This window comes from Cavia porcellus, unplaced genomic scaffold, assembly GCF_034190915.1.
Source record: "Cavia porcellus strain 051 isolate PalLab524CR breed Dunkin Hartley unplaced genomic scaffold, mCavPor4.1 scaffold_14, whole genome shotgun sequence".
Taxonomy (NCBI): Eukaryota; Metazoa; Chordata; class Mammalia; order Rodentia; family Caviidae; genus Cavia; species Cavia porcellus.
Window position 1 is genome coordinate 39,997,076 of NW_026947497.1, and position 12,734 is coordinate 40,009,809.

At 34.9% G+C, this 12,734-nt stretch overlaps 1 protein-coding gene across 7 annotated transcripts in view; it reads left to right on the forward strand.

The window, feature by feature from the left end:
• The window catches only part of Inpp4b (inositol polyphosphate-4-phosphatase type II B), a 765,962-nt gene that overhangs the window by 483,506 nt on the left and 269,722 nt on the right, over nt 1-12,734 (forward strand). For 6 of the 7 annotated variants that reach the window (XM_063260829.1, XM_063260831.1, XM_063260834.1 and 3 more), the window contains one exon: nt 3,138-3,217. In XM_063260829.1, the coding sequence (XP_063116899.1) occupies nt 3,138-3,217 (80 nt within the window). Of the gene's footprint in view, nt 1-2,722; nt 2,798-3,137; nt 3,218-12,734 lie in introns of those variants that run through there. The other variant, XM_063260835.1, reaches the window with a different exon arrangement.

The window sequence follows — 12,734 nt, forward strand, 5'->3', positions numbered from 1 at the left end:
GCAATAACTATGAGAATGGCCCAGTTATTATGTAATTTTTAAAGGCAAAAAGTAAGGCCCAAGATAGTGGAGTAATTATTCCAAAAATATTTACATCATAAGGAAATGACAGGGCCCAGTGATCACTATCAGTGTGTAATGAGCCTGGAGCTGAAGGAAGTAATTAAATTTTCCATATTTCCACTTTTAGAATCACACTTCAAAGTTTCCTTACTTTTTGTTATCTTTTTCCTCTGATAGTAACGTCACCAAAAGAGATATGGAAAATATCATCTCTTGAATTACATTTGAGATATTAAAAAATACGACAAGTTCTCTGAAACTCCATAATTGTGATCACAGTGACAGCAAACACAGAATAGCTTTCTAATAGTATTCTTTTGCATTTGTGTTATGTGCTAGTTACCCTTGTATTGGATCTTAGTATGAAGACTGATTTCTCTCTAATTCATTGTCTTACAGTGTGTCCAGTGGGTATTCATTTAGGTGATGAGATTGTCTTCTAGTGTTGGAGGTGGGAAGGGTCCTAGTTTTATGTTTAGATTGAGATGAAGCAAACAAATGAAAACATCCTGGAAAGTAAATATATGGAAAATCCCATTTTGGGGGTGTCACACTGTAAACACTCATATACTGTTTTTTAAACTTGGGGATCTTCTTAGTGGGTTTTACCCAACATGGAATCCCAAGGTACAATTACTTTTGGAGTGAATGATATAACATTTGTATACATATAACACTTCGTCGATGTGAAAAGCTTTCATAATGTAATTCTGTAATGCCATTACCAAAGTTGATTTTTTTTTTAACAGATTGTATTATTTCTGAAGGTTCAAGTACTAGTCACTGGGACCAAGCATTTGACTAGTAGTCATGGTAGGAAAGTTTCACGTGTGGTCACAGTTCCTGGCACAGTTCTGGTGGAGGCTGCAGTCCTGCCTCCACCAGAGCTCCTGGTCTGGTGGGCAGGAGACGCATTCAGTGTCTTGTGGTCATCAGTTTTACTTGCAGCTGTGCCTTATGGTGTGTCTGTAGCTTACCTCTAAAAATAACCCATTCCACCTGTCTCCAGTTGCTACATTCCACTCCTGGGTGTTTGCTGCTTTGTTTTGCTGAAAAGACCACAATAATTTCATGATGTGTGCAGTTTGGTTTATTAATTTTAAAGTCAGCCATGCTTTCAAAACCTCAAAAAGCAAACAGGAAATAATTTAAAATTTAACAGGACATTGTAAAGTTTGTGATCTATTTTTTCTACTGCGAATAATATGTGAAAGACAAGAATTTCAACTAAAAACACTGATATCAATGAAGCAAAGTAAGACAGACATCTCTTTAAAATGCAAAACGCCAAAATGAAACTTACTAAAATATTATATAGTCTGCACACTAGAAAATTGTTTTGCTCTCTCTCATTTCAGAGAGTTACGGTAGTTTCTAAATAACTGCAAAATGAGCATTTCTCCAATGTGTAATAGAATAACTTGCCTAAAGCTGTATCAGTGCCATTCATTCATTCACTGTCAGTAAATACTGAAAATTTTTTCACATGCCTACTGTGTGCCTTACAGAAAGAGTTTATTGAAAATAAATAAAGCTCCTTCTGGAGCTTCTTGCCTCCGTTATTTGTCGTAGATAAAATAATCATCAAATGTACAACATTGCCAATGGAGAAGAATAAAACAGGGTAGGAGGTGGAGAGGAGCAGAATGTGGAAGTCAGAGAGGGTGCTCCTTTGGACAGTGTGTTCTAGAAGCATCTCTGATGTGGTCCTGTGGGTGTTTTTGCTAGTGGGAACTCCACCAGGAGCTCTGCCACTTGATGAAAAGTCAGCACAATTTCTGTGTATTTTGTTGATTTACCCTTCTATTTGCTTCTCTGCCTTATTTCACTCTCCTTGTATCGCTCATCAAATCTAGTTTCACCAGTTTCTTCTCTATCTGCTAACATATTTGATTTAATTGAAAGGGTTTATCATTAATAACAATAGACCTCCCCAACTTCAGAAGTGAGTTGATTTTCAAATGTTTATCTTTATACCTTTTGAATCATTTACTTTAGAGTTTGAAAAGAGGTGAAATGTTCTGAGTTAAAAGATTTTCTTTTTCGTGGTCATGTTCAACAGAGGTTCAGTGTACTCAATCCTCTTTATATATGGAATGAATTACTATTTTCTTCTGAAAATATTAGGAGGCCTCGGATCATTTAAATTCAGCTTCTCATTCAGCAGTAGTCCAGAAGCAAACCTAGAATGTTCTGGAAGAGATAGCCTTGACTTTTGTAGAATATTACATGTAGCCAGGCAGCAATGACATAGGTAATAATATGGGTCTCATTGGCCTGATGAAAGAATGAGAAATATTCTATATTATTTATACCTTAATATTATGACTTTTAAACCAGAAGACCTTTAAAACCATGGAAGCTTTTGATTCTGAGAGAGCAAAAAATTAGGGTTTTATTGTTCACATTGACTCAAAAAGAGTACAAGGCAAATATCCATAGGGAAGAAAACACTCCATCTGATAAGTTTAAAAAGCAATTTTAGAAAATGTAACTGAAAAAATTCCATTTTTGTGTGTATATTGGAATGAAATTGCCCCATGGTAGTAAAGAAATAACAAAGGAAACAAATGCTTTTAAATGTTTCTGGGATGGGGGAGAAATATAGCGTTTCTATTTATAACTTGTCCAGAGTCCCACATAAAAATAGCTCCAAGAAACAGATTTGTTCATATCTGGAATACAGTCATTGCTGTCAGGGATTTCAGGAAGTCTAATAAGGACGGCAGCATTGGTAAATATTGAACGACTATCATCTTTTCTTCCACCGTAGTCTTTATGGGGAGAAAAATCAGTTAGTGGAAAAGTAGCGGGTGCCGTATTTTACATCTTGTTATTTTCCAGGCCATTGTTTTCCTTGCTTTTAACAGCAGTGATGCATTGTCACCCCTCAACCCCACCCCATTGGGGAGATATATCATGGATAGTTGTATTTCTATCAGTGAAATATTTGTCAGGCTAATAGAGTCCATCTTTGATTCTTCTAAAGACTGATTTTGTGTAATTGGTGTGACAGGAGAAATGTAAAGTACCCTGGAAGTTAATGAAAACCATTCGTTTTTCTTATTTTTCAGAGAAGCTTCTTGGGATATGCAAGTTTTAAAGTGGGGGAGCTACTGAAGTCCAAGGAGCAGCTGTTATCCTTGAGCCTGAGGTGAGTTTTGTTCACAGAACACTGTTACAGTTGGAAATGTGTGATGTATGTTGATTGTTGGCTTCACTTCTAAGTCATCATTCTTGCAGATGTTGGATGTCAACTCGTGAATAGCTGTGTTGCCACTGTGACACGTTCTAGAAACAGCAGTTATTTCAGTTCATACTTCAGCTTACGAAATGGTATTAGATCTTGATGGAAAATAATATTATGCTGTCATTACAGTGATGAGATTCTTTGACAGAAAAATATAAGTTATGGCCATGCTATTAAGTAAATTTTCAAAATGTTCTCTTGAAAATAAGTAAGTTTTTTGGTTTTGATATTTATTTGTTGCAGACAACATTATTGTTTTATGATAGTGGAGAATGATCTGAATTTCAAAGCATTTTTGTTGCTGTAGTGTTAAACACAAAATATGTGTATGTTAAAGCTGACTTACTGCAACAGGCGATCATAATTATTTTGAGTATAAGAACAATTTCTTTGATATTGAGCATGAAATTGAGTATGAAAAAACTGGTCCTTGGGAAGTTGCAGAGAATCTTAATACTAAAAAGAATATTTAATACGTCAAATACTTTTAGAATTTACAACAAATTTGAAGCTGATATTCTGTTATTCCTAATTGTATAACTTTTTTTGATGATACACATTTGGGAAATACTGTTCTACAATATTTGTATAATATGGACAGCTAAAAATATTATGGGACACGATCAACTTTAGAAGCTTTTGTTTTAATGGAGCATGAAGACTGTTTTCAGGACCTGGACAATGGCTTACATTTGTTTGTCCCTTCTTTTCCCAAGGACCCGCTTCCACCAACAATTTATTTGATTCATGATGCTGAGGCTTATGCTGGAATTTATAATTCTGGGTTCTCTTTTTATGGCTTTTTTCCTTTTTTGTTTTAGTCCTTACAGCTCTTCATTTTGAGTTTATAGTATGATATTTAAAATAAATCATATTCTAAGCAGAAAGATAAGTGTTGGTGTGTTCTAATAAGCCTTCGTTTGGGTGATGTCTTAAACATCTGGCAGTGACATATTTTGTTTGGTAAGATACACAGAATTTTTTGTAGTTTTGTGTTCTGTTCCCCCATTCTTTTTGTTGCTGTTACTATCTTCTGTTTGAAGTATAAAATGACCCATTCTAAAGGCTGTCAGTGTCATCAGATATCCTAGAACAAACATGGGGACTGGCCCGTATGCTCTTAGTTCATGATTAAAAAACAAAACAAAACAAAACACTGTCTTACATGAACTCAGAACTACTAACTGCCTGTATGTTTTCTAGATCAGATTTCTTCTTCTTGGTCACTCACAATCATTAACCTCAACAGCATATTACATGATAGTGTACTATTGTGACTCTGGTTTCAGACAAGAATCAGGGTACCAGAAATTGTTAGTGAAATGAAAATTAGTGAACAACTTCAGTGCTTTAGACAAGAATACAACAGAAAGACCAAGGTGAGGCTTACATTCTTTGAAAGAAAAATTAATATGAAAACCTCAGATTCTGATGAAGATATTTTATATTTGAATACTTTAATCCTAGGCATTTGGTCTTCATCATATGAAAGAAAGACAAATTAACAATAAAGACTTGAGTTTTGTAAAAAAAAAAAATGCTAATTTTATCAAACCAGTTTTGAAATGACTAGGATATTTTATCTTTCCCTTTTTTATTCTTTGCCAAATTTGTGGACCTGCCATGTTAAAATTTATCATAATCTTCTGATATCTATTCCCTGGTTTGTGGTTGTTGTTTGCTTGTATTTTCTAAAATTTCTGCCTCAGTTTATCTTCCTTCTATTGACTATTTCTTAGACACCAAATTGAAAACATATTAGGTCAGGGGTAGGAGATACCTTTTTATTTCTAAATATTTATTTGCATTAATATTTTCTATATTTTATTGCTTTAATATGCCAATCATTACTTTTAATACAATAGAATTAATAGATTTGCATAAATGAAGCAATTTTCATGTGCTATTCTAGGAAGATAAAGTTGTTTCATTTTTTTAGGGCAGTTTGGCTATATTCTCTTGGCTATGCTTCTCACTGGCTCATTCACTTTTGCAAGCTACCAACTACAGTAGTTTTCAGAGAACCCCAGTTTCATGTGGTTACAGTGCTATGTTGAATGTGTTTTAAACTGGAAATACTTTTCTTGTGTAAGAAAATATGAAAGGGCAAGAAATGTGCCTCTCGATTTACATTCACACTTCATGAATTATAATGTTCTGTATATTTAAAATTATAGAGCAATGTTTTTGCATATACTTGGGAAAGTGATTGCAGTAAATAAAGTGGTATCTACTTATATAAATCATCTTCATATATGTGCATAGTTTACTATCTTTCTGTCTGAGTGCCCTGGCATCCCATATGGGGTTAGTATCTTTATTATTGATATCTCTGCCAGTATATTATATCTACTTTATTAGTTGGCATTTCCTGTCTCCTCTGATTTCTTTTATAGCTCAGTTCTATTCTCTGTTCTGTACTTTGGTTCATTGCTATATAGTCTTGAATTTTGTGTTATAAAGTAAATAAGGCAGAGTTCTTAAAGAATTGTATAATTTTAGGCACAAACGGCACTGGGCAATCTTACCATAATGATAATAATGATCATAATAGTGAGGGAAAAAGCAGGAACAACAACGTATTATGTGCTTTATGTTCTCAGAATATTAGAGACGTTGCACTGACCCTTATCAAACTAACCTGTGGTGCAACATTTTATCCATTTCATAAATCAAACTGAGATGTAGAAAGTACTTAAATAATTTGAACAAAGCTGTAATAGTCATAAATAGGAAAGAGAAGGCATAAAGTCCGTGACTACAAAACCTGTGATCTTAATGAACCACTTCCTGTCCCCTTCAGCAGAGGTTAACACTGAAAGTCAATTTCACAGGTTATTGTTAGATGATAGCAACAAAGGACGGGCTTCGGGTTAGAACCACTTCCTCACTGTTTGTTTCAGATTGGATTTAATCATATACCTGGCCCTGTAGTACGTGATGAATAACTGAGCGATAGCATGCCATGGATAAGTTGGAAATGGCAGAAACTGGGAGGCAGCCTTCAAGATTAAAGGAGAGTGAAGATTGAGGGAGATCTGTGAAATCTATTCTCATTTCTGAACCATGACATTAGCAGGACTGGGTGTACGGACAGATTTTTTTGTCCCTGAGACACAATACCATATAACCACAACTCAAAGCAGAGAGGTTTAATTTAGCTCACAGTTTCAGGACATTCAGTACGCTGTGGGCAGGCTCCAAGGCAAAAACATCATGGTGGAAGGGTATGGAACAGCAAAGCCACTTAGTTCAGGGCAGCTAGAAAAGAAAGCAGGGGAATAGAGTCCTTCAGAGACTTGGTAGGGGTGGTGCATAGTACCTAAGGCCACGCCTTCAGTACCCACACCTAAGAGCACGCCGAACTGATCTACTAGATGGTTTTCAATCCATCATCAGGAAAACAGTTAAATCAGGATGAACTCTCGCACTTGGTACGGTTTACTGCCTAAGCACGTAAAAATCAAGAACTCTATCTGCTTTAAATGTCTTGGTATTGTACAAGCACAGCTTTGAGACAGCATAATACTATCTTATGATTTAATATCAGAATAGAAAAGTCAGATGTGGAACTGGAATGATACTGGCTGCCAGGGGAAATCACTTTGTTCTTAAGTATTCAAACAAGCATAAAGGCGAAACAACAACAGAATTAATGAAAAAAGTGAAACTTCTGGCCCTTTCCAGCAGGAGGAAACAGTCGGAAGTGTTTTAGCCCTGTCTAGACTTTGTTGTGTGCGCTCACAGTATGAATTCACTTAGGGCTGCTTCACTGGGCAAACATACTAAGAATCTGTCATATGCTAGCAACACCGGCGGGTTCTTCACAAAGTTTGAAAAATGGCGATTGATGTTACCGATAGCATGTTTAATAAACATTTCATTATTTACTGAACATCTACCATCCTGCAGGAACGCTGTTGGATAGATTTAAGCTTTAACTGATTTTATCCACGTACCTTTAACGTCCTGCTTCATAACAACTTGTAGGAGACCTCACAGTTAATGAATGTGAAAGTGTGAATGAAGCACAGTTAAGTCTTAGCTTAAAGCTTTTCCTGTTTCTATTTTACTGCCTCATGGGAATCATTACTATCTTTTATGTTTTAAATTCCATCAATTTAGGGGCCTCAGTTTTGTAATGCTTTATCTTAAAATTCAATTTCATGTGCCTGCAATATAGTAGATTTACACTCTTTATTTGTTTGAATTTTGATTCATGATGATGGCTTCCTTATATTTGTATAGATGTTATATGTAAATCTAGCATCAAGAATGTATTTCTGGGTGCAATCCATCTAAATTGATGAACTAAATGCTAAGCATTAGAGTGTGTATGAGACAGTTAATTTTCAGAGTAACAGTGAGTAATACCATAATCTTAGAAAGGTGAAGAGCGTGCCTAGAATCCACATGCATTTCAGCATGGGACACTTTACTTTAAGCCTTTACCTTTCACAGAATTTCTCAGGTGAATGTATTTTTTTTAAACAATATTAGTACATATTCATGGTGCATAATGATTATGTTCATGATGCATCTTAATTCTTTGTATCTCCTTCCGCTCTCCTCCTTCTGCTTCTGTCTTATATATATATATATTATATATATATATTATATATATATATTATATATATAATATATATATGAGAATATATATATATTGTATATATATGCAAATATATATGTATATATATATATTCATATACATACACACGTATATGTTTGTAGTACATGACAACCATGTTCATTTTAGGAACTTGGTACATGTACACATCACAATTTTCCTTTTTTAAAAGGTTAATTTCTTTTCTCTTCTTCCCTTTCCCTTCCTCTCTTGGTTCTCTTCTCAGGTGCTAAATATCCATCTCACTATACCCTATTGTCTATCTTTATTTTGCTCTTTATAGTTTGGGTTTCTCATATAAGAGAAAACATGGGTAACCTTAACAAGTACTTTATCATTTCTTTTGTGAACTCTGCATTTTACATTCCTCCTCCCCCACAAAAAAAATAAAAATAAAAAAGCATTTCTAACAATTTTTCGGGGTGGATGATAAAATTTCAACATTCAGTTGTGCAAATTCACTACAAAGAGAATTTTTCTTTTCGCATTACTTCTGCCACTTTTGCAATAGTGTTTTCGCCAAACAAATAAAACTGAAGACCCTAAATCACTTACCGTGTAAGGTTTCATAACATATAGATGTATGGGAGAGGCTAGAAGAGAAAACAATTCAACCTCTAAAGTTTATTTTTCAATTTTCTCTGTTCTATGTTGTTATATGTGTACAATGTGCATGGATATGTGTGTCTATAAATGTGTGTTCTAGACTATAGGGATCAATATATAATTTGTATATATATATATATATATATATATATATATATATATTACAATATTATCTTGAGAATATTTTGCTTTCTTATAAACCATGAATACTAATTTTTGATTGTTATCAAATGTATGTGCTTAGAATGGATAAGATCAAAATGTTAAGGCTTTAAAGGTATTTTTAATGTTTAATTTAATTTAATTGAAAACACATATATGCAAGATCAATTTTTGTTGTTCCTTAAATAAGAGAATAGCAGCAAAAAATAAAATAAAAATCACATATTTTTAATGAAATCTCCAAAAGTTTGTTCTTAGCTTGAAAATTGAAAGTAGGGGCAAGGAGAGGCTCTATGGGCTTCTATATAAGAGTTCTCAGGATGAACAAGGATGAAACTGTCAGAAGTGTCCCACAGGCTGAGAGACCAGGCATACTTTATTGGCCACAGGACATTGGATCGCACTAAGTTTGTTCCTCTAAGGGATTCTGAATCCCTACAGTGACAGAAAAAAATCTACTCATGAGTTAATAATAGGGTTTAAAATGATGAAATTTTCCAAATGGAATTAAATTTTCTATTACTGCTCTTTCCTGGCCTATAAATAAAGACCATGTAGCTTAGCATACTTCACGAATAAAGCCCATTATTTAAAGTACGTGTAGCACAAGTGTTTCTATAATGACATATTTTCTTATCAATATCTATTTGAACTCCAAAGGTAATTTAAAAATTCATATTCAGTCCACCTTAATAACTATGTATATTTTATATCCTTTTGTTTTCCTTTTACTAGCTTCTAGTTAGCTTTATAGGATTTTGGCAGATAATTCTGCTGGTCCCCTAATACTAAAAGTAATGGATGTCTAGAACATTTTCTATGTTAAACAAGGTCAGTAGGAACTAATTTGCAGCCAGCAACTCCTCTTTGGGAGACAGCAGAATATTTGTCATTAATTATGAAACAGAATAGCATTATATATCATTGACTGTTTCCATGGGTAGGTGAAGGATGAGGATAACATATAAACAACTCTCTTTAGCTGATGTTTTTGCATAAACAAATAAAAAAATTTGCATCTGAATTGCTGAGAGCAATGTACCAGAACATTTTTTTTTTCCTAATTTGGAAGTGAACGAGAAAACAGGAGAATCAATAGCAAATGCACACTCAGGAGTGACCTAGGTGTGCATACCTGTAAGAAGGCTGTGGGTCCCTGAGCACTTGCTCCCCATGCTCTTGTGATTCCATGGAAGATGAGAAGTGACCTTGCAGGGCTGCACTGACCCTGACTCAGACTTTGTGGCCATGGAAAGGAGAGCTACTGTATTTCTTTGAGGCTCATAACGTATTAAATGTCTCAGATACCTTGTTTAATCTTCTAATAATGTCAGTGCCCTATTGGACAAGAAAGTGACGTTTTTCTTGTTTTACTAGCTAGCAAAGAGAGGCCTAGCAGTTTGACTTCCTAGCATCGCACCCGTGGAATAGGATGGAGAACAGAGACTGCTACCTTGATGGCAAAGGTTTCTCAGAAATTATGCGTTTACTTTAGCAGCGTGCTTTAAATTATTTCAGAAAACTGGAGACTTGAACTTTGTAAAATCTTATTCAGAGAGCTCACACTCAGGGCTTTCCACTCATCTTAGGGCAGGTGAGTGTAGTGTGAGAAAACTATCCCTGCCTGTATTATCCAGACTTTCATCTTGCCCTGGCCCAGCCCTTATTCATGAAGTTATGTACAAGTTTCCTCTTTTGTGACACATTTCAAAACATCACTTTTGCCCAGCTTTTAATTTTGTATTCTTTTTACTCACAAAAGAATGTGAGGTAGTAGGAAGAGGATTTTTTTATACCAAATTTGAGCTCCAGTCCTAGTTCTGTCACCTCATGGGGCACCCCTGGCATGTCATTTATTCTCTTTTACATCCGTTAAAGGAAGCCATAACGACCTCTCTCCTAGAGGGGTTCATGACAATTAATAAAATGCAGTGAGGTCCCAACTACTGCACTGCATTAGAGAAAAACGCTGTAACTATTGTTTCTCTTGTTTCTTGCATTCTACTTACTAATTCCTTTCTTGATCCCTTCACCTTTGGCTTAAGTTGCTTACTTAAGTGTAAAATTCTTTCTTATTTAAAATCTGACAGCCACGGTTCTCTGAAATTGGTCAGCAGTGGAGAGGTTGATTTAACTCTGGGTGTAGATATAATATTTCTGTTATCCATTGAAGAGATTCCTACCCTAAAGCTAAATTCCAATTTAGTCATTCTGACATCATACTTGGCTCATGTGAGGTAGCAAATGCCAGTGCGAGCCAGATAGAGAGCAGTTCCTTTGGTTGAAGCAAATCAACAAATAGAATTGGAGAGACAAACATAATTGGGGAGAAAACTTCTTTTGACCAAAAACTTGAGCAATATAATATTAAAATCAGGATAGAAATTCATAAATGTAATGCAAGCTGTCAATTACTCTTGGAATCTATTGATTCCCTTTATTGCTGAATAAACCAAAAACTACCCACAGTTGCAAATTCAAGTGATGCTTCTCTGGGCTGGACTGAGAGAATGAAGGTAAGCATCATACAGAGAAATGAGAGATTTTTTCCATGACATTGCTTCTGATTTTTCAAGTAGTAGCCGTGACAGAAGCACTTATGGATGCAATTGCTTAAAATTATCATAAAGTTGTAACATGAGTCCCCTTGAAGATTCACAATTTAATGTAAAATGGAGGAAATGGAAATATATAAAAGTGAGATCAAGTAAGTGGGAAGAATATGTGATTCAGAGACCAACTGACGGCCAAATACTGACTCTTCTGTAATCTAGCAGGAAAGCTGATTGCTCTGAGATTCAGGATTTTTATAAGGAAAATGGCAGTGATAGTGTACCCACCTCACAGGTTTAAGGAAACGGTCACATGAGTTAATAGTGTGAGATGCATACAGTGGTGATTGCCACGTAGCAAATGCTGGATAAATAATAGCTATTATTTTATTTATTATTTATGTCTAGGCTCTGTTTTCTTTTTAGAAGAGAATTAAAAATACTGTGCACAGATTATCTGACATGGTATCTCATGCAAAGCAAATGAACATCATTGCCATGTAAATTATTACCATCAATATTACTAGCTTCTATTCTGTTGGACTAGACGGGCATCATAACGTAAGTGACTGTCCCATTGTATATTCTACATTTTTCTTTACATTCTTCATGCATTTTTGTGAAGCCGTGGGAATGACTATGGCAACCAATTAGCAATTTCTCAGTTTGCATTATTCAAAAGTTGTTGGGTTTGTCAGATTGCAAATTGGTTTGGAGTTCTCAGTCACTTAGAGGACAACACATGCTTTAGAGTGTACTTCAGTAGCTCCTCAATTTGTATACAAAGTCTAAACCTTTCCTCTTTGAAGGTGCAAATTATAAAAAGGCAGTATCCATACACAAAGTCTACCTGTATAAGGAGCTTGAGAGTTAATTTAGTTTTGAAGATGATTTGCAGGAATGATTATTCTGAAAGGAGTTATATTTGACCTGAAAGTTTTATATTAAATTTCTCCATATTTATCAAAGTCACTTTCTTCATTATTTCAATATTTCTACTGTTCCAGATGTTTTTTGTTAGTTCTTTCCAAATAATATTTCTTGTTATATGAGTATCCTCTTGGTTATTAATATATTAATATATGATCTTTAAATTTAAAAAAATCTGCCATCAGCTATTTTGGCAATTACTAGATTTTTGGGAAAAAAAGCAAGGTACATTTTCTTACCGTAGGATTTCTCAGAGCCTCTGTTGGCCCTCTGACGCTCTTTGGCACTCGCAGAGAACACATCTAACCAGTAGCCTTCCTGGAATTGAGTTCAGGATGGTTTCTTGATAGAACATCTATTAAAAGATTATTAGACACAGTCTCCTAAAACACCCAGTTGCATAGTTTAGAAGATTCTGATTTAAAACAGCAGTAAGAGTGCAGTGTTTACCAGAGAGATAGGAAAGGTGCTGTCCATACTCATCCAATGACTACCACCACAGCTATCCTACAACCCACACTTCTGTAGGAAAGCGCACGGTCTT